At 58.0% G+C, this 20,531-nt stretch overlaps 2 protein-coding genes across 2 annotated transcripts in view; one reads left to right on the top strand and one right to left on the bottom strand.

The window, feature by feature from the left end:
• GNG7 (G protein subunit gamma 7) overlaps positions 1-11,953 on the top strand; it is a 53,039-nt gene extending 41,086 nt beyond the window's left edge. The window contains exons 4-5 of the mRNA XM_040086529.2: positions 10,447-10,565; positions 11,519-11,953. Of these exons, the coding sequence (XP_039942463.1) occupies positions 10,485-10,565; positions 11,519-11,644 (207 nt within the window). The 5' untranslated portion in view covers positions 10,447-10,484 and the 3' untranslated portion in view covers positions 11,645-11,953. The remainder of the gene's footprint in view (positions 1-10,446; positions 10,566-11,518) is intronic.
• A 6,850-nt stretch (positions 11,954-18,803) lies between these two features.
• On the bottom strand, positions 18,804-20,531 carry GADD45B (growth arrest and DNA damage inducible beta). The gene is made up of 4 exons (XM_040086526.2): positions 20,350-20,531; positions 20,160-20,261; positions 19,710-19,923; positions 18,804-19,576 (listed from the first exon to the last, which is right to left on the bottom strand). The coding sequence occupies exons 1-4, from the start codon at positions 20,385-20,387 to the stop codon at positions 19,463-19,465; spliced, it is 468 nt and encodes a 155-aa protein (XP_039942460.1). The 5' UTR covers positions 20,388-20,531; the 3' UTR covers positions 18,804-19,462.

Here is a 20,531-nt window from a genome sequence, read left to right on the forward strand (position 1 = left end):
CTGGTGCTGGTTACTGGTGTAACTGGGGCTGGTTGCTGGTGTTACTGGGGCTGGTTAATGGGGCAACTGGTGTGGGTTAATGGGGAAGCTGGTGTGAGGTTGATGGTTTAACTGGTGCTGGTTACTGGGGTTACTGGTGCTGGTTGCTGGTGTAACTGGGGCTGGTTACTGGTGTTACTGGTGTTACTGGTGTTACTGGTGTTACTGGTATTTCTGGTGCCGGTTACTGGTGTTACTGGTGTGTCACAGGTGTTAATGGTGCCACTGGTGTTACTGGTGTTACTGGTGTGTAACTGGTGTGTAACTGGTGTGTAACTGGTGTTACTGGTGTTACTGGTGCTGGTTACTGGTGTGTCACTGGTGTGTAACTGGTGTCACTGGTGTCTCTGGTGTCACTGGTGTTACTGGTGTGTAACTGGTGTGTAACTGGTGTTACTGGTGTTACTGGTGTTTCTGGTGCTGGTTACTGGTGTCACTGGTGTTACTGGTGTCACTGGTGTGTAACTGGTGTCACTGGTGTGTAACTGGTGTGTAACTGGTGTGTCACCGGTGTCACTCCGCAGCCCGAGCCCATCCCGAGCCCTTTCCGGGGTTCTTTGCTGCAGTCCAGGATCAATCCCCTCTCTTTTCCCATCACACCCCAAAGGTCCCTCCCAGCTCCATCCCCCAGTCACTCCCAGTTATTCCCAGTCCCTCCCAGTCCCCCCAGTGCCCCCAGTGCCCCCGGAGCCGTGCCAGCCGCACAATGCCCGGATTGTGCCCTGCGGTTCTGAGCTCATTCCCACCAAAACCTCCTTCCACAATGACAACTTCATCCCAAGCTCCGCGTCCTTCCCCTCCCTAACCCCTGGAACCTCCCCAAATCCCGGGATTTCGGATCAGCAGGGACTCAAATTGGCACAAAGCTCCTCGGAGAGGCCGCTCCTCTCCTGGAGTTTTTATTTTTGGGTTTTCTCATCATCTCCCCGAAATTCCCTGGGACTCGCGTCGCTCCGAGCACGGGATCGCGGTTTGGGGAGAGGCAGGAGAAGTTTGGGATGATAAAAACTCCCAAGTTTCATGCTGCGGGCTGGGAATTCACCCGGATCCGAGGATTTTGGATGTTTGTGAGGGAGAGATTTATTCCTGTGAGGCAAAAAACCTCCAAAGGTTGGGATTTTAGCTGGGAATCTCGGTGACTTGGGAGGCTGCTCTGGCAGGGATTTATTCCTAAAAACTGGGAATCCCCTGCTGCTCTCTCCACTCATTTTTGCCCTCAGCTCCTCTTTCCTTTTCCCTTAAACCATCCCCAACCTTTCCTGGCTTTGGGGCTCCCAAAAAAAAGTGGAGGCTTGGGCAAAACCGAGCTGGAAAACTTGGAATTGAGCAGCAGGGAAGGAAATGAAGGATGCTGTGGACACGAGCACCAGCCCGCAGGCTCTCTGCTTCCATATGGGGGGATTTTGGGATTTGGGGATTTTGGGGTTTTGGGGGGGGCTGGCAGATGTTCTGCCCTTGAGGTGTTTTGGGGTTTTTAAAAATTTGTATTTGTTTTTTATTGGGAGATGGAAAAATAAAGTTCAGGAACGTGACTGAGGAGGGCTGGAATTGCGCCGGGGATCCCCACCCAGCTGGCACCACAGCTGCTCCCGGGAAATCCGGGAATTCCAGGGAATTCCAGCCCCAGGAGAGGGAGGGAAGGAGAAAGGGGGGAATTCCTTTGGCGGGGGCTTTAGGTTTCCGTGGAAAAAAGAGGTGAATTCCTTGGGAATGCATCAGGCAGCCCTGGAAAAACGTGGTGAGTTCCTGGGAAGGTTCAGGCTTCCCTGGGAAAAACAAAAAGGGATTAATTCCTGGAGGCTTTATAGGAAACAAGGCGTGAATTCCTTGGGGAACATTTCAGGCTCCTCTGGATCGAGGGCTGAATTCCTGGTGGGAATTCCCAGGAAAAAAGGGAATATCCCACAGCATCCCTGGCAGGCGTGAGCTGGATCCAAGCAGGATTTCCAGCTCCCCCAGCCAGGTATTCCCGGCCTTTAACGGGAAGGAGCCGGAGCTGCGCATCCCCAGGGACGCTCTGTCCATCCAGAATCCTTGGAAAGTGGAGCAGCTCAAGGGATAAAATATTCCAGATTATCGGAGCTTCCGCATTTTGCCACCACCTGCTTGCAAAACCCCCCTGGGAAATTTTGGGGCGGCAAGTCCCATGCCCTGTATCCCACTGCTCCGCGTTCCTGCTGGGAATTCCCTCAGGGAAAACCTGGATGCTCCACTCGCTGTGCAAAAAAAAGCAAATTTATCTGACCCTCAGAAACAAAAAAAAACCCAAAAAACCCCAAAACTGAGCTGTGGGATTGGGAGTTTCCCTGGAAAGAGCGATCCCGAGAGGTTGGAGCTGGGCAAAAATCAATCCCAAAAAAAGAAATCCTGGAGCCGGGATTGGAGATGAGGTTTCTCTCGGCCTGATGATGATGGGAAGTTTTCAAATTTTAATTTTAAGGTTCCAAAGGATTGGAGTGGGATGGAGCAGCTCCAAAGGATCCATCCGTGCTGCCGCTGGGACACGGAATGGTTTAAAATCCACGGCCTGAGCAGAGCCCAGGAGGTTTTTGGGGAGATTTTAGGGAGCTTTTTGGGAGTTTTTTGTGGATTTTTTAGGGAGGTTTTGTCGGAGTTTTTAGGGAGCTTTTTTGGAGGGGTTTTTTTTTGAGTTTTTAGGGGGATTTTATGTAGCTTTTAGGGAGTTTTTACAGCGTTTCTTTGGAGTTTTTAGGGAGCTTTCAGCGAGTTTTTAGAGAGATTTTAGAGAGGTTTTATGGAGCTTTTATGGAGCTTTTAGGGAATTTTTAGTGAGTTTTCCCACCCTGCCAGGCTCCTGGTCCCGCGCCACAGAAATCTGGAGGTCTGAAAGGAGGTGAGCGGAGAGGGGGGAAAAAAAAAAAAAAGAAAAAAAAAGGGGAAAAAAAAAAAAAAAGAAAAGAAAAATAAAAGCAAAATAAAGGGAATAAAAACTTGCTGCAGTCAGGGAAAAATTCAATGGCTCATTGAGGCGCGGAGCTGCTGCTGCAGGAAGCGTGAGGGGAAAATGGAGCCGGCTTTGTTCTTGCCCAGACAAGGAGCGAGCGCCGCGGCCCCAACAGCCGCGCTCTGTTCCCAAAAAACCATGAGGTCATCCCTGGAAAAGCAGGAACCGGCTCTGGGATCTCAATCCCGGCTCCCCCGCCGTGCTCCCCCCGCTTTTCCTGGCTCCGGCCTCGCTCCGTGGAGGTGCCGGTGGCTCCTGGCCCGGCTCCAGCGCGGGGGGAGCGGCTCCAACCTTGAATTCCCAATCCAGGGGGGTTTGGAGACCCTGGGGCTGCTCCATCCCTGAATTCCCAATCCAGGGGGGTTTGGAGATCCTGGGGCTGCTCCATCCCTGAATTCCCAATCCAGGGGGGTTTGGAGATCCTGGGGCTGCTCCATCCCTGAATTCCCAATCCAGGGGGGTTTGGAGATCCTGGGGGCTGCTCCATCCCTGAATTCCCAAATGGTAATTGGGGTTTGGAGACCTGGGGCTGCTCCATCCCTGAATTCCCAAATGGTAATTGGGGTTTGGAGATCCTGGGGGCTGCTCCATCCCTGAATTCCCAATCCAGGGGGATTTGGAGATCCTGGGGGCTGCTCCATCCCTGAATTCCCAAATGGGAATTGGGGTTTGGAGACCCTGGGGCTGCTCCATCCCTGAATTCCCAAGTAGGAATTAGTGTTTGGAGACCTCTGAGCTGCTTCATCCCTGAATCCCTGCAGGTTTGGAGACCTGGGGCTGCTCCATCCCTGAATTCCCCAATGGGAATTGGTGTTTGGAGCCCCTCGGGCTGCTCCATCCCCGAATTCCCAAACGGGAATTGTGGTTCGGGTTTGTTTTTTTTTTTTTTGCTGCTCCGTGTCACGGATGTGAGGCCGCTCATTAATTAATTAAAAGCGCGATGTGATTAAGGCTGAGTTCCAGGAGCGCGTCCTCCATCCCCAAATCCCGTCCCCAGCCGCGGAGCCAATCCCAAATCCCACCGGGAAGAGGAGGATGCGCGTCCACCAGCGCCGATCCCACAGGGTTTGGGGCGGGGAATGGGGGCAGGAAGATAAAGGGAGCAAAACCGCGGTCCTGGAAGGGTCAGTGGGGTCCTGGAAGGGTAAATGGGGTCCTGGAAGGGTCAGTGGGGTCCTGGAAGGGTAAATGGGCTCCTGGAAGGGTAAATGAGGTCCTGAGGGAGTAAATGAGGTCCTGGAAGGGGGTAAATGGGGTCCTGGAAGGGTAAATGGGATCTCGGACGGGTAAATGGGGTCCTGGAAGAGTAAATGGGATCCTGGAAGGGTAAATGGGATCCTGGAAGGGTAAATGGGGTCCTGGAAGGGTAAATGGGGTCCTGGAAGGGTAAATGGGCTCCTGGAAGTGTAAGGAGGATCCTTGAAGGGTAAATGGGCTCCTGGAAGTGTAAGGAGGATCTTGGAAGGGTAAATGGGCTCCTGGAAGGGTAAATGGGGTTCTGGAAGGGTAAATGAGGTCCTGGAAGGGTAAGTGCTACCCAGAGCTCGCTGTTAGAGGAGTGGCAGCTCTCAGCTATGAGAGGAATGGGAGGAATTCCCGCAGGAGCGCGGGATCAGCGCATATTTCCGCGCTGCCGTCACCTTCCCGCGGCGGGCAGGTGGCACCGCGGCGCGAAGCCGCCCGGGATCCGTGCCAGCGCCGATTCCCGGCAGGCCAGGACAGGCTTCCCGGCTTCCCGGCCGGTTTCACCCTGCTCAGCGCCATCCGGGCCGCATTTCGGTCGGGAACAAAAAAAAAAAACAAAAAACACCAACAACAAAAAAACGAGGGGGGAAAAGAGGCAGGGAAAGGATTGGGGCGAAGCCGAGGGGAAAATCGGGGCTGGGTGTGGGCGATGAGCGCGTCTCCATCCCGGCGGGAGGAAATCGGTCAGTAAACGGGGAAAAGGGCAGAGGCTGCGGATCCGTGATGGGAGAGGAGCAGGAGAAGGAGCAGGAGAAGGAGCAGGAGGAGCAGCAGGAGCAGGAGGAGCAGGAGCAGGAGGAGCAGGAGGGGCAGGAGGGGCAGGAGCAGGAGGAGCAGGAGGGGCAGGAGGGGCAGGAGCAGGAACAGGAGCAGCAGGAGCAGGAGCAGGAGGAACAGGAGCAGGAGCACGAGGAACAGGAGCAGGAGCAGCAGGAGCAGGAGCAGCAGGAACAGGAGCAGCAGGAGCAGCAGGAGCAGCAGGAACAGGAGCAGCAGGAGCAGGAGGGGCAGGAGCAGGAGCAGGAGGAACAGGAGCAGGAGCAGGAGGAACAGGAGCAGGAGCAGGAGCAGGAGGAACAGGAGCAGCAGGAGCAGGAACAGGAGCAGGAGCAGCAGGAGCAGCAGGAGCAGGAGCAGGAGCAGGAGGAGCAGGAGGAGCAGGAGCAGGAGCAGGAGCAGGAGCAGCAGGAGGAGCAGGGGCAGGAGCAGGAGGAGCAGGAGCAGGGGCAGGAGCAGCAGGAGCAGCAGGAGCAGGAGCAGGAGGAGGCGTCTGCTCCAGCACGGAGCCGCTGCTGAGTCACGGCTCGCCGGAGCCAGCGCTGCTGTCACCGCTGTGTCACCGCTGTGTCACCGCTCTGTCACCGCTCTGCCACGCCGCTGCCACCCCGCTGCTGACTCAGGAGCTGCGCGGGTTTGCGCTGCTGCTTTTTCCCAAGGCGAATCCAGCCCAAATCGGGGCTTTGGCACGCTGCCGGGCACGCGGAGAGCGAGCCCGGGCACGGAGCGTCACCCGGGGCTGCCGCGACATCGGGGCCGTGCAGGACACCGCGAGGGTGGCACAGCCCCGGGCCCCCATTTCTGGGAAAGTGAGCACAAAGCGCCGCGTTTGTGACAGTGTGAGACTGGAAAATGAGGGGCGGAACGCGGGAGAGAGTTTTGGGGTTGCTCCTGAGTCGCAGCACCTGGAAATTTAGGGATGGAGCCCTGGAGAAGTTTGTTCCTGAGCCGCACCAAGCTGCTGCAGGATGTCTCTCTGAGCATCCAGAATATCCAAACTGCTTTAAAACACCAAATCCTGATCGTTCCATGTTTTATCCTGACCTAAAATAGGCAGGAGTGCTCCTGGGGTGGGTTGTGCCGCAGCCAGGCCCTGCCTGGGATGTGTTTGCGTCATTCCCAAACCTCTCACCTGCACTCCGGGATCCCAGTCCGGATTTCCCAACCTCCCTCCCAGCTGTTTGTGTCCTTGACCTCACCTGCGTGATCCCTCCCTGCCCCTGCTCTCGTGTTCCCTGCATTTTTATCGATTTCCCGTGGTTTTAGTGCTTGCAGCGTTTTCCAGCTGCTGGGAAATCTTTCTGGGAAGCGTTCCCTGGGCTGGGATCTGCCAGATCCCTGTGCTCAGGAGGAACAGGGAGAGCAGCCCGGGGAGCTGCAAGGCTCGGTGACCTCATCCCTGCTGGAATAACTCCCGTGAGGAGCGACGCCGCCAGAGCCTTTCCCGAAAATCGGGTTGTCCCAGAATGCTGCTGCTGGGATCAGCCGGGAAGGAGGGAGTAGAAATTGGGGGAGAGTTGTTTGTGCCGAGCGAGGGCTGGGGGTGACTCAGCAAAAGGAGAGCGGTGCTGAGTCACGGAGCAGATCCAGGGAAGGGAAGAGTCAGCGCTGGCCCCGCTCCAGCAGCGGCAGGAGGTGCGTCCAGGCCAAACTCCAGAGGCTTTGCCCCCCTGGCAGGAAGGAATTCTGCCTCTGTGGGGGATATTTCTTCACTTTTGGAGGATGTGCAGGAGATCTGGGTGTCCCCGCTGTCCTGTGCTCCCTGCCCAGGCCTGGCTGCAGACGTCACATCCCGGTCCTTTCCCAAACACTGGTTTCCCTAAAAAATGGACAAGGGGGTGATGGAGCTGGATCCAGATCCAGGGCACTGCTGGATCCTGGGCAGTGCTGGGTCCAAATCCAGGGAAATCCTGGGTCGAAATCCAGGGCACTGCTGGGTCCTGGGCAGTGCTGGGTCCAAATCCAGGGCACTGCTGGATCCAAGACACTGCTGGATCCAGATCCAGGGCACTGCTGGATCCTGGGCAGTGCTGGGTCCAAATCCAGGGCGCTGCTGGATCCTGGACAGTGCTGGATCCAAATCCAGGGAAATCCTGGGTCCAAATCCAGGGCACTGCTGGATCCTGGGCAGTGCTGGGTCCAAATCCAGGGCACTGCTGGATCCAGGGCACTGCTGGATCCAAATCCAGGGAAATGCTGGATTCAAGTCCAGGGCACTGCTGGATCCAAATCCAGGGAAATGTTGGATCCTAGTCCAAGGCACTGCTGGATCCACATCACTGCTGGATCCAAGGCAGTGCTGGATCCAAGTCCAGGGAAATGCTGGATCCAAGTCCAGGGCAGTGCTGGCATCACCTGTTGTGCCTCACCCGCACCTCGCTCCTCTCCCGTGGCTCTGCTCCTGTCCCCGTTCCCTCACGCGCTGTTTCCACGCCCCTGCGCGTGCCCGGGGACAGCTCCAGAGTTTGTTCTGGCTTTTCCAGCTCCCGAGGACGATCCGTGGGTCCGCGGTCGTTAATGAGGCGCCTGGTTAATTGTTCACCCTGGGAGCAGCCCCGGCGTGGGGCCGGGGAACCTCACCCAGTGCAGGGCCTGCTGTGGGACCAGGAGGAGCTGGGAGGGATTCAGCTCCTGCTGTAGGATCTGGGACTGGGAATGATGCAGATCCCACTGCAGAAACTGGAACTGGGAATGATGCAGATCCTCCTGTGGGACCAGTGGAGCGTGGGACTGGGAGTGACACAGATCCCCCTGTGGAATTTGGGACTGGGAACAATGCAGATCCCCCTGTGGAATCTGGGATCAGGAGGGATTCAGATCCCCCTGTGGAATCTGGGAACAATGCAGATCCCCCTGTGGAATTTGGGATCAGGAGGGATTCAGATCCCCCTGTGGAATCTGGGAACAATGCAGATCCCCCTGTGGAATTTGGGATCAGGAGGGATTCAGATCCCCCTGTGGGACTCAGCACCGACTGCTGCTTCTCTCTGCTCTCGGGAGAGGGAAGAGGCACCGCTGGGAAGAGGGAAACAGGGATTCCCTGGGATGCTGGGGAGCTGCAGTGCAGCTGAAACTCCACGAAACCATAAACCAGAGAGGAAAAACATCTCCGCCTTGCCAAAGATCTTTAGGATACTTGTTTAACAATTCCTTCCTGCAGCAGGACCCTCTCCACACCGGGCTGGGATCCTCAGGATGCTGCAGGGACAGGGATGGGGGTGGGAACAGCTCCCAGAAGTTCTCTGGACTCTCCCTGGGCTGATTCATCGGCCTCGCTCCGTAAACAGGAAGCTGAGAAAGTACAGGCAGGTGATTCTGTGCTGCTGCAAACAAATTCCTTGGATTTTCTCCCCGCAGCTGCCTGCTAACTCTTGTCCAGGTGAACTTTGTTCTGGCAGCGTCTGCAGCAGGAAGGGCTCCCGAGTTCATGGCACGGATTTAGAAGGAGCTGGACTTGGACACGGAGCTTTTCCCTGCTCCTAATCCCATTGCAGAGCCTGGGATCGGGAGGGATTCAGATCCTACAGTGGAATCTGGGAGTGGGAACAATGCAGATCCCACAGTGGAATCTGGGAGTGGGAACAATGCAGATCCCACAGTAGAATCTGGGAGTGAGAACAATGCAGATCCCACAGTGGAATCTGGGAGTGGGAACAATGCAGATCCCAGTGTGGAATCTGGGAGTGGGAACGTAGATTCCACAGGAGAATTTGGGAGTGGGAGGGATTTAAATCCCACTGTGGGACTCAGCACCGACTGCTGCTTCTCTCTGCTCTTGGGAGAGGGAGAAGGCACCGCTGGGAAGAGGGAAGCAGGGATTCCCTGGGATGCTGGGGAGCTGCAGCTGCACTGTTTTGGAGCAGACTGGAGCAGGACGTCCTTCCCGCAGGGAACGGCCGCCTCCTTCCTCCCGTTTTCCACAGAACCAGACCTGATTTCACCCTGGCAGCTTCCCCGTGTTGGCTTGACTCAACTTCCAGGACGGGAGAGGCGGAGATTTCCAAACAACCCTGCTAATTCAGGGAATCCTCCCGTGGCGGAGCCGGGAACGCGGCGGGGCTGAAGCTCCTCTTGTTTTCCTCCCCTCCCCGCACCATTCCCGAGTGCTGCTCAGGGGTTGAGGAGCTGAGAACACTCCGAGATGCGGCTGCCAAGCAAAATAATCCCTGAGAGTGCCCTTGTGGTCTGGAATGAACTACCGAAATGTCTAAACATAGGCGAGACGGCGAGGATTTGGGATGGGACAGGCGCTCCCACCCCGATCCCGCCGGGAACGCTCGGCTTTGAAGCCGCCAGGCCCGGGGAGAAGGTTGGAGGAGTCTCTAATTAAGCCGTGGAAGGGCTGCAGTGGGCGGCTGGCGGGGCCTGGGAGCGCCGGCGGGATCTGATCCCTGTTTGCTTTGGCTCCTTCTCCTCCTGGAATCGTCTCCGGGTCTGCTGGGGGGGCGGGAGCTGCCCCCTGTGCCCTGAGTCACCGGCGGGAGGTGACAGCTGTGACACCTCCACGGGGCTGTCAGGGACACAGCTGGCTGGCAGCGGGGTCTGGCCAAGGGACAGGGGGATTCCTTTGGTCTCGTGGATAAAATCCTTCAGTTCCTGCTGCGGAACCGAGAGGAGCGGGGTTCAGGGCCTGGCAGGGCATTGTGGGGATGTTGGACACAGCCCCATGGGAAGGTTGGACGTGATCCCATGGGGATATTGGACACGGCCCTGTGGGAAGGTTGGACGTGATCCCATGGGGATGTTGGACATGATCCCATGGGGATGTTGGACATAAATCCTATGGGAAGCTTGGGCATGACCCCATAGACATGACCCCATGGGGACATTGGACACGGCACCGTAGGGAAGTTGGACTGGACTCAAATCCCATGGACAGGTTGGACATAAATCCCATGGGAAGGTCGGACATGACCCCACAGGGACAGGATCCTATGAGCAGGATGGACATGGCCCCATGGGGACGTTGGACATGGCCCCATGGGCAGGTGGGACACGGACACAAATCCCATGGGCAGGTGGGACATGGTCCCAAGGACACAGCCCCGTGTCCCACGTCCAGGTGTCCAAAGCCACCAGGGGTGGTGCAGACGGGTCCAGGACCCCCCCGAGCCCCCCTTGGCGCCCAGCCCGGGCGGAGCTTCCTTCCCGCACAACCAGGCGGATTTTTCCGCTCTCCTCAGCAGAGTTTTTAACAGAACTCCGTGGAAAGGGGATCCCGAGGGCTCCTTCGGGGAAAGGGGAACTCGAAACAACCTCAGGCAGCATCAGCGGCGCCACCAGAGCCCAGGGATGGACCCGGACATGGAAGAACGGGACGAGCTTTAAATCCCTCCGCACCCGTCCCGTGACCCCGGGATGGAGCACAGCTCCGCGCTCCGCTCCAACCCCACTTTTCCCATGGGGGTTTTTTTTTTCAGGATTCTCCTGTGCTGGGGCCCGGAGCCGATGGCAGAGAATGTCCACAACTAACAACATAGCGCAGGCCCGGAAGCTGGTGGAGCAGCTCCGCATCGAGGCCGGGATCGAGAGGATCAAGGTGAGGGTGGGAGCGGGGAAAGATCCCGGCTTTTCCCCCCAGCAGGATGTCCCCAGCTCGGAGTGGAAGCCTTCCAGGATTCCCTCCAGGATCTTCCTCCCAGGAAGCTGGAGAGGGTTTCTCCACCAGGATTTGGTGACGAGGACAAACGGGAATTTTAGGGTTGGGGTACGGAGGGAATTCTGTCCCTGGCACAGCTGCGGCTGCCCCTGGATCCCTGGAAGTGCCCGAGGCCAGGTTGGATGAGGCCTGGAGGAAAAGAGGAACCTCCAGATGTGGCTCCATCTCTGGTGTCATCAAGGACATTGAAATTAAACTACGGGATCGGGATGTCTCCGGAGCCTCCGGCAGCTCCCTCGGGATTCGGAGCCTCCTGGGATCCCTCCAGGCTCTCCCTTCCCAAAAAACAGCTTGGAACTAAACCAAGCAGTGCCTTAAACAAAGAATCCCAAGGTTTTCCAAACCTTAACGAGAGGCTGCACTCAGGGAATCTTTTCCTCCACTTTTTCATCCCAAATCCCTGAAAAACACGGCTACGATAATATCCCTTCTAAATCTCTAAGGGAAAAACTGGATGTAAACCCCCAGAAATCCTGCAAGCACTGGTGACTCCGAGCTGGGAATATTCCCATAAATTCCTGCTTTTTTGCCCAATACCCAGGTCTCCAAAGCATCCTCAGAGCTCATCCCAAATCCCTGATGAGCAGGGATACAACAATATCCCTTTTAAACCTCCCAGCTCTGTTATTCCCCCACACTCCTCACTATAAACTCGGATTTTCCACCTCCGATTCCCACTTTCCTCCTCATGTCACAAAATTTCTCTTGGGGGGAAAAGCTGGATGTCAAACCCCCCAAAATCCTGGAAGCGCCGCTGACTCCCAACCTGGGAATATTCCCACAAATTCCTGCTTTTTTTTTTTCTTTTTTTTTCTCCCCCAAAAAAAACCCAGGTCTCCAAAGCATCCTCGGAGCTGATGAATTACTGCGAGCAGCATGCCCGGAACGACCCGCTCCTGGTGGGAGTTCCCGCTTCCGAGAATCCCTTTAAGGACAAAAAGCCCTGCATCATCCTATAGCTCCGGATCCCTCCGGAAGGGAATCCCCATCCAGCCTCTGGATCCAGGCTCCTCCACACCTCCAACCGCTCCCAGGGGTAAAAACTCAACGCTGGCTTCGAACAGAACTTAAAAAATTCCTGAGAAAAAAACAAACAAACAAACAAACAAACAAAAAACAGCCCAAAAACCTGAAAAAAATCAGTTTGGAAGCAGGGTGGGGCGGTGGTTTTAGGGAAGGGGCGAGCGCTTCCCGGGAAGGAAAGCGGGATTAAAAATTGGAATTGGGGTTTTAAAAATTACCCAGGGTTGAGGGAGGGGAGAGGGGGGGATTTTGCATTGGGATATTTGGATTTGGGAAAGGGGTGGAGGAGGAGGAGGAGGAGGAGGTGGGTGGGTCATTCCCAGTGGGATGTGAGAGCTGGACCTGGATCCCGACCAGCAGGAATTTCCTCTGGAGAAGGGACAAAGTGGGAGCGATTTTGTAGAAAATCAGTAAAAAAAAAAAAAAGAAAAAAAATTTAAAAAAAAACACCCCAAAATCCCCAAATCCAGCTGGAAAAATCCCCGTTGGGAATGGCCAAAGGGAGCCTGGGGAGGCTTTTCCCTGCATCCCACGGCTCCGCTGGGATCCAGGGATGGGAGAGATCCCAGGAGGAATTTTAGGGAGCCCCAGGGATGGGGGAGGCCGGAATCTTTGGGGGTGGGATCTTTGTGCTGCCCCCAAATTCGGGAAGGAGCTTCCTGGTGCATCCAGAATCTTGGAAAAATCGACTTTTGGGGGAGTTTCAAATCAACAAATCCCCGGCGTTTCCAATCTCCCTTTTCCACACTGGAATTCTTCCCGCTAAACCCAGGGCCTGGGAAATGTCCGGGGAAGTTTAGGGCAGGTGGGGAGAGGGAGTGGGAGGATCGGATCCGTTCCCATCCCTTGGGAATCTGGGACTGGGATTTAACCGGGAGCGCTTGGGGATGACGCGGCACGGAGGGAGGAACCCGAGGGAGCAGGGAAAGGGGGATTGGGATCAGGAAAAGGGGGATCCATGGAAAAGGGGATCAGGAAAAGGGAAAGGGGGATCCAGGAAAAAGGGAGAGCGGGAGATGCTTCCTTGGAGCCCTTGGGAAGAGTGGATGCTCGGGAGAGCTCCGGGAATTCCCATGGAGTGGCCACCGGATCTGTCGGGAAGGGACAGATCCCGGGATTTGGGTGCAGTGTCCGAGCTCAGTCTGCGTCCCCAGGGCCCATCCCGGGTGTCAGCAGCTCCTGGGGAACATTCCCAGAATCCCCGAATCCCCAAATCCCAGAATCCATGAGGTTGGAGAAGATTTCCCAAGACCACCGCAGCGAGAGGCCGTTCCCGGTTATCCCGAGCGCAGGTTTTTGGGAAGAGAAGGGATGAAAACAACCCAACCACACCTGATGTGAAATCCCGGGAGTTTCCCCATTCCCCCAAAAGCTTTGGATCGGGTTAGGAATGCCAGGGATCCCATCACAGGGAGCAATTCCCACGGGAAAACATTTACAATTCCCTGGATCCGGGCTGATCCCGCTCCAGCGGGGGGAGAATCCCCGCGGCCCAAACTGGTGCCGCTGGTGCGGGCTGGGCGCCGGGAGCTGCTCCAGCCCTTTTCCAGAGGCGGCTGGAATTCCCGGGAGGGCCGGGACGGGCAGAGCCGCTCCCTGTCCCCTCCCGGCTGCGGGAATGTCGCTGTTCCTTGTTTTCACTCCGCCGTCATTTGCCTTCGCAACAAAGTCGGGAAAATCCCACGTTTTTTAACACTAAAACCTGTGCGGCTTTTCCTGGGGAAAGCTCCCCGCTGTGTCCCGGAATTCCAGGGCTCGGGAATGTGCCCCCCCATCCCGCTGAGGGGAGAGCGGAGCAGGGAAATCAGGATCATTTCCCAAGAATTTCCTTCCCTGTCCCTCAGCCCCAGCAAAGCCTTTTCTGGAGAGTTCGATCCCAAATCCCAAATCCCTTCTCCCATCCTGCTCCAAGCTCCCTCCCGCCGGGAATCACGCGGAGTCCAGCCCGGGATTCCTTCTCCAGGAGGGAATTCCCTCTGTCCTCAAACTCTCGGACAGTTCCAGCCTTATTTTTCTACTCCAGATCCGATTCTTCCTCTGTGTTCGAGACCAGAGCTTGGTGCTATCCCGGAGCCGGGGCTGGAGCCAGGAATTCTTCCTCCTCCTCCTCCTCAGGGGCTCCAACCCCCCCTCATCCCGGGAGAATCCCGTGGGATGTGAATCCCAAGGGATGCTCGGGCAGACGCTTTGGGGTGCGGCGTTTTGGGGTCGCCTCCCCCAGGCCGGGGTCGTGCCCGAGGCCAAAGCCGCGGTGGAGCCGGGAAAAGGGGATGGGAGAAGGGAAAAGGGGATGGGAGAAGGGAAAAGGGGATGGGAGAAGGGAAAAAGGGGATGGGAGAAGGGAAAAGGGATGGGAGAAGGGAAAAGGGATGGGAGAAAGGAAAAAGGGGATGGGAGAAAGGAAAAAGGGGATGGGAGAAGAGAAAAAGGGATGGGAGAAGGGAAAAAGGGATGGGAGAAGGGAAAAGGGATGGGAGAAGGGAAAAGGGGATGGGAGAAGGCTTCCCCCTCTGGGGGGATGGGAGGGCCGGAATCCCCTTTCTTTTTACTCCCCAGGAACCAGGAGCCACCCTTCATCTTTTTTTCCATCCCCTAGATCCTTTTCCTGTTTGGGATTTTTTTTGTTCCTTCCCCCCACTTTGCCCCCCCCTTTGTCTGATTTTTGGCTTGGAGACCGGGAAGGAGCAAGGAGCTGGGGGAAAAGGGAAAAGAAGAAGTGAAAAGGGACTGGGAAAAGGGAAAAGGGGTTGGGAGAAGAGAAAATGAGCTGGGAAAAGGGGACAAGGAGAAGGGAAAAGGGAAAAGGAGCCAGGAAAAGGGAATGGGAGAAGGGAAAAGGGGCAGGGAGAGGGGGCAGGAAGCCATGGAGCATCTCCCATGGGGTCCCGGAATGCCGAGGGTCCCGCTGGAGCTGCTGGTGTCTCCGTGGGTGACTCGTTTTTCGGTGGGGAAAAAAAAGAATCCTTAATTTTGAAAAAAAAATTTTTTTTCCCCTTTTTTAAATTTCCTCCCCCGCCTCGAATTTTCTCCTTGTCCGAGTAAATCCGTGCTCATCCCGTGGGTGTTCTCGTGTGGCAGGAATAGAAGTGCAGATTTCCCAGTAGCTGCTTTGGACTTTGTTCAGTGCGTTTGCCAAATGAATTTATTGGAGGTGGAAAAAAAAAAAAAATTAAAAAAAAAAAAAAAATAAAAAAAAAAAAAAAAAACAAACACCACAAAAAAAAAAAACAACACACTTAAAAAAAAAATTAGAAAAAGGAGGGGAAAGGAGAGGGGAAAAAAAAAAAAAAAAAACCACAAAAAAAAAAGACCTTTCAGGACTTTTTAAGTGTTGGAAGGGGGAGCGGGAGGAGCCGGAGCCCAGCTCCACAAAAGCCTTTTTTTTTGGGATTTAACCACATGCCCAGATCTGTCCGGCCTTTCTTTATGGGATGTGGTGAAGCCAGTGCCAAAAATAGAAATCTGGGAATAAAAGGGCCAGGGAAACATTGCTCCTGTTCCAGTTTTCCTCCCTTTGCCTCGCCCTCCCCTCCCTGTCTCGGGGGACGGAGCTGGGACACCCCGGAGCCTCTGGATCCTCCCAAATCCCCCCCTTTTTTTTTTTGTTTTAAATTCCCCTAAAGTCCTTAAAAAAACCCAACTTTATTTAACAAAAAGAATTCATTTACTCCGAGCCCACGTGGGATCCTTGGCGCTCCTCGTTTTTCTCCATCTCTCTGGTCTGTCATCGTTCAAATGATCATTAATTATTATTATCATCATCATTATTATTATTATTATTACTATTATTCTGATTTGCCAAACTCTGATCTCGTTGCCAAACTCCAATCCAGGTTTTTTTTCCGGACTGTCCTTAGGAAGTGGTCGGTGTCTGTGCCGTAGGCTCCTCATCCATCTGCAATTCCCGGTGGTTTTTTTTGGGGGTGGGGGCTTTGTTTCGTTGATTTTTCCCCCTTTTCTCGTGTGCCATGGCCCCGACCCCTCCTCGCACCGTGTTTAATATTTCGTGGAATCGTTGTTCCCAAGTGAATGGATGAACACAAATAAAAACAAAGGCTCACTTTGCATTTCGCCCGATTCCCTCCGCCTGTGCTGCGCCCGGGGGATCGGGAATTCCGGATCCTCCGGGATCCCTCTGGGATTGAAACCCCTCGGGAATCCTTCCACTCTCAGGGATTCCCTTTTCCCACCCTTGGGAGCTGCTCTGAGCCCCCTGGATCTCCCCTGGGTGTTCAAGTGGGATCAGGAATTCCAGATCCTCTGGGATCTCTCTGGGATTGGGGATTTTCTGGGATTGGGGATTCTCTGGGATTGAGGATTCTCTGGGATTTTCTGGTCCCTCAAGGACTGATCCTCCGGATCTCGGGGATTCCCTTTTCCCACCCTTGGGAGCTGCTCCCATTCCTGGATGCTCGGGTGGGATCGGGAATGCCGATTCCCAGGAACTGCAGCCCCTCAAGGATCAGAAATCTCCTTATCCCACCCTTGGGAATCCCCCGGCTCTCAGGGGTTCCCTTTTCCCACCCCTCTTCTCCCCATCCCTGCTTGGGAACCTTTGGGAATCTCCTTTTTCCCGGGAAATCTCCGGAGCCCTCCCATCCCACTGGACCACGGGAAAACCAAACCCAGCGCTTCCATTCCTTCCTTTTTTCTGGGGAAAAAAAAAATGAATCCCGGCCTGTTCCATCTTCCCGGCAGCTTCCTGAAAAACCAGCGGGATCCAGACCTTGGAATGCGAGGGGATTCCTGGGGGAATTGTTGGGGGGTTTTTGCTCCAAAAACGCCGCTGGGAAGGGCGGGATGGGCACAGGGACGGGGACACAGCGGGGTCCCTGCCGCAGGACCCCGAACTGCCCCGAAATTCCCTTCCAAACTCCGGGAGCGCCGCCGGGAATCGGCAGCGGCTGTGGATAACCCGCTCCGCGCTCCGCCGGGCTCTGCTCAGCCCGCTGCCGCTCTAATTAACTCCCTGCCGCCCTAATTAACTCCTCGGTGCCACCGGGGCGGGGGCAGCGGCGGGGACACCCCCCCCCCCCCACGCGGGGATCCCACGCGGGTGACACGGGGACACCCGTGACGCAATGGGGCCGCGCGGTGACGTCACGGAGGGACTTCCCGCTGCGGGCGTCACCGGCGGGGGAGGGGAAGCGCTCCGTGCCTCAGTTTCCCCCGGTTTGCGGAGTTCGGGGATGTCCCCGGGCCGCTGCGGGGGGGGGGTTTGGGGTTTGGGGTGGGGTGGGCGGTGTCCCCCCGGTTTCTTGTCCCCGGTGTCGCTGCCAGGGTGGAGCCGCAGCCCGGGAGCCGCCGGAGCCGCCCGGGCCAGACTCATAAATCTGCGGCTCCGGCGCGGCTCCGGCCCTGCCCTGTCTGGCTGCGGCCGCCCCCGAGCCGGGGCGGGGGGAAGCGGCTCCGAGCCCCACCTTGTCACCCCCCCGCCCGTGGCGGTGACGCGGTGTCACCCCCGCGGGCACAGCACGGGGGACATCTGCGCCCCCCCAGAGCTGGCTGCAACCTCCTCGTTATTTATTAATGACCTAATTGTCGCCGCGGGTTTAATTACCCCGCAGTGCCGATGCGGGGGGGCTCGCGGTGGTGATGGAGGGGGGGGGGGGTGTCTCCCCAGGACCCCCATTCCCAGCCCTGGGGTGGGGGTCCCATTGTCCCCACTCTTGCTGGGGGGACTTTGGGGTCTGTGGGGGTTCCTGGGTTCCGGGGGCTGCTGTTTGGGGGGGTCTCAGGGGGGTCTCTGTGCCCATGGGGGGTCACTGGTGGGTCTGGGGGTTCCTGAGCCCTTGGGCGGCTGTTCAGGGGGTGTCCATGGGGGTCTTTGAGGGGGTTCCTGTACCCTTAGGGTGCCCCAGCTGCTGTTTGGGGGGGGGGGGGACACAGGGACACCGTGGGTGGGTGAGCTCCGGGGGGGCTCCGGGGGGGATTTTGGGGTGTCTGGGGGGGGGTGTGGAGCTGCCGCCCCTCCCGCCCCCGTGACAGCCGCGGCCTGACACACCGGTCACACGAGCGGCACAGCCGCGGTGACAGCGGCGGCAGGAACGGCCCCGTGACCCCGCTGCCTCCGCAGTGAAACGGGTTCGGGCAGCCGCAGCCGCCCCCGGGCCCTTCTCCCGTCGGGATTCTCCCGGGGGATCCCGGGGAGCAGCGCGGCCCCATCGCCGCCCCCCGACCCCACAGCGGGACCCCACAGCTCGCCTCAGGAGGGGACATTTTGGGGGGGGGTCGCAGTTCGGGTGCTGTCACCGCCCCGTCCCTCGGGACGCGGGAGGGGAGGCGGCGCTGCGGTGGCCGCAGCGGAGGCTGTCACACGCCGCGGTCCCTCCGTGCCTCAGTTTCCCCCGCAATGAAAACCCCAAAGGAGGGCACAGGGCACGGCCCCGAGCCACGCGACGCTCTGGGACGGCCACCGTGTCCCCAGGCCGGTCCCTGTGTCCCTGCCCAGGCGGACACCGTGTCCCAGGCGGGCAGGAGCCCGGAGCTGGCACCGCTCCCGGCCGGGTCCCGCGGTCACCTCGTGTGACACCGCGCGTGTGACACGGGACAGGGCGAGCTCCGCTGCCGCTCCCCCCGAGGGTTCCGCCTGCAGGAAGGATCCCGGGGAGCCCCGGTTACCCACAAACGGGGGACCCCACCCCCGGCCCCGCTTTCCACGGAGCCCTCGGGGCTTCCCGCTGTCCTTGTCCCCAGGCCCGGCCGCCCCCGCGGGGCAGAGGGAATTCCCTCCCCGGGATCCCCCCCGCCCCGTTCCCACGGATTCTGCGGGGGTGGGGGAAGCTCCAGCCCCGAGCCCGGGAGGGGGCCGTGCCTCAGTTTCCCACAGAGCTAAGGGCACCCCGTGGGTGTTTTTCTTGGAAAAACCCTTTTTCAGAGAAGGGTGGGGTCGGAATTTCTCCTGCTGCAGCAGCACGGAGGCCACACACGGGTGGGAACCCCGGGCTCTATAAAAGGCCCCCACCGCGAGCAGAGCCCCCAGGGGAGGCGGAGCCCACCCCAAAACCCACCCCAAAACCCACCCAGGAGGCGCCGATCCCGCTCCCACTCCCTTGGGAACGGCTCCAGCAGAGCAGAGGGAAGTGCAAACACCGGTAACGTCAGACATTTTATTGCAAATAAATTTAGTTCCTCGCTCGGTAGAAGAATAAACTCTGGAAAAGGTTCAGCTCAGGGTCTCCAAGTGCAAAAGCAGCACCCGGGGGGTGCAAGGTCCATCCGTGCAGACGTCGATAACTCCTCGGAAAAAGCAGTTTTTGCAACAACAACAACAACTAAAAATCCAGCCCTCTGCAGTCCTCGCCTCCTTGGGGTCCCAGCTGCCAAAAATCGCGACAATGTCCCAGCTCCGGGGTCACCCCCGCGCTCCGCAGCGCCCGCCCGGGGCTCCCCAGCTCCGGCATCGGTCCAGCGCGACTCCTCCTCGGCCGGCAGCTCCGGCCAGTGTCCACCGGGGCTCCGGCCAGTGTCCACCGGGGCTCCGGCCAGTGTCCACCGGGGCTCCGGCCAGTGTCCAGCGTCCATCCGGGCTCGGCACGGCTCCCTCCATCCCCACCGCAGCGGCCGCGCTCCCCCTTCCTCCTCTCCGGTTCAAAACAAAAATAAAATCGGTGGGTTTTGGGGATTGTGGGTTGGAACTGGCTGTTTGTCCTCTTTTTTTTTGTTTGTTTTTCCTGCTGTTTTGCGTTGGGTTTATTATTTTTTTTTGTTGTTTAAAAAGGTTTTTAATCCTTCAAGTCCAGGCCGGGAAGGGCTCAGCGCTCCTGCAGACACACGTAAGGCACCCACTGGTTCCTGTCGCGACTCTCGGCGCAGTAACTCGCCACCTCTGCCAGCCCCTGGCTCTTCCAGGCGTCCGTGTGCGGGTTCTGGGGGAGCAGGAGCACGAGGTCAGTGCCACCAGCGCCCCGACACGAGGTCAGTGCCACCCGAGCCGCCCCGTCACCCTCCCCGGCCCCCGGCCGAGTCACGGGGCCAGCAGCGCGTCACCTCCCCGCTCACCGTGACCAGGAGGCAGTGCAGGTCTCGGGGCTCGGAGCCCGGCTCGGGCTCGCCCAGGATGGCGGCGAGGCGCTGCATGCCCGACACGCGCAGGATGTGGATGTCGTTGTCGCAGCAGAACGCCTGGATGAGCGTGAAGTGGATCTGCAGGGCGATGTCACCCTCGTCCTCCTCGTCGGTGGCCAGCACGCACAGCACCACGCTGTCGGGGTCCCTGCGGGGGCGCGGCGGGTTAGGGGCGACCGGGACAGCTCGGGGTGGTGGAACTGTCGCCGCCTCCCCGTGTCACCTCCCTGTCGCGCTAAGAACAGGGCACAGACGCGCCCAATTCTGCCTGGTCAGCCCCAGCCCGCAAAACGCTCCTGCCAAGAGCCAGCCCTGCGCTAAGCGGGATGAACACCCCCCGCCTTCGACAGACCCCGCCCGACAGAGCCCTATCGCGATACTCACACATTCATGAGCTTGGCCGACTCGTAGACCCCCACGGTGAGCCGGTCCTGCCGCTGCGCCGCCACCAGCACCCGCTCCACCGCCTCGCTCACCGCCTGCATCCTGCCGGGAGGAACGACAGAGCCGGTGAGCGGCGGCGGCGACAACCGCAGACCCCCCCGGCGCGACACCCCGAGCTGCCGCCACTTACTTGCTGCTATCGCAAGGCACCAGCTCCTCCAGGGTCATGGTGCAATTGTAATCCTCAGGAGAAGAAGGCAAATTCCAAGAGCAATAATCCCGAATGCGGCTATCGCGGGGATATCGCGGAGATATCGCGGCTCTATCCCGATTCCCGCTCCCGCTCCGCTCCTGCCGCCGCTCCAGCGCGAT

This window comes from Hirundo rustica, chromosome 26, assembly GCF_015227805.2.
Source record: "Hirundo rustica isolate bHirRus1 chromosome 26, bHirRus1.pri.v3, whole genome shotgun sequence".
NCBI lineage: Eukaryota > Metazoa > Chordata > Aves > Passeriformes > Hirundinidae > Hirundo > Hirundo rustica.

What these genes read in the sequence shown, in the direction of transcription:
- GADD45B (XM_040086526.2), bottom strand. Translation starts at nt 20,387, where the DNA reads ATGACCCTGGAGGAGCTGGTGCCTTGCGATAGCAGCAA. An exon ending in TCGGCCAAGCTCATGAATGT is followed by an intron (nt 19,924 to 20,159) that starts GTGAGTATCGCG and finishes GCGCCCCCGCAG; the next exon opens with GGACCCCGACAGCGTGGTGC. An exon ending in TGCACTGCCTCCTGGTCACG is followed by an intron (nt 19,577 to 19,709) that starts GTGAGCGGGGAG and finishes CTGCTCCCCCAG; the next exon opens with AACCCGCACACGGACGCCTG.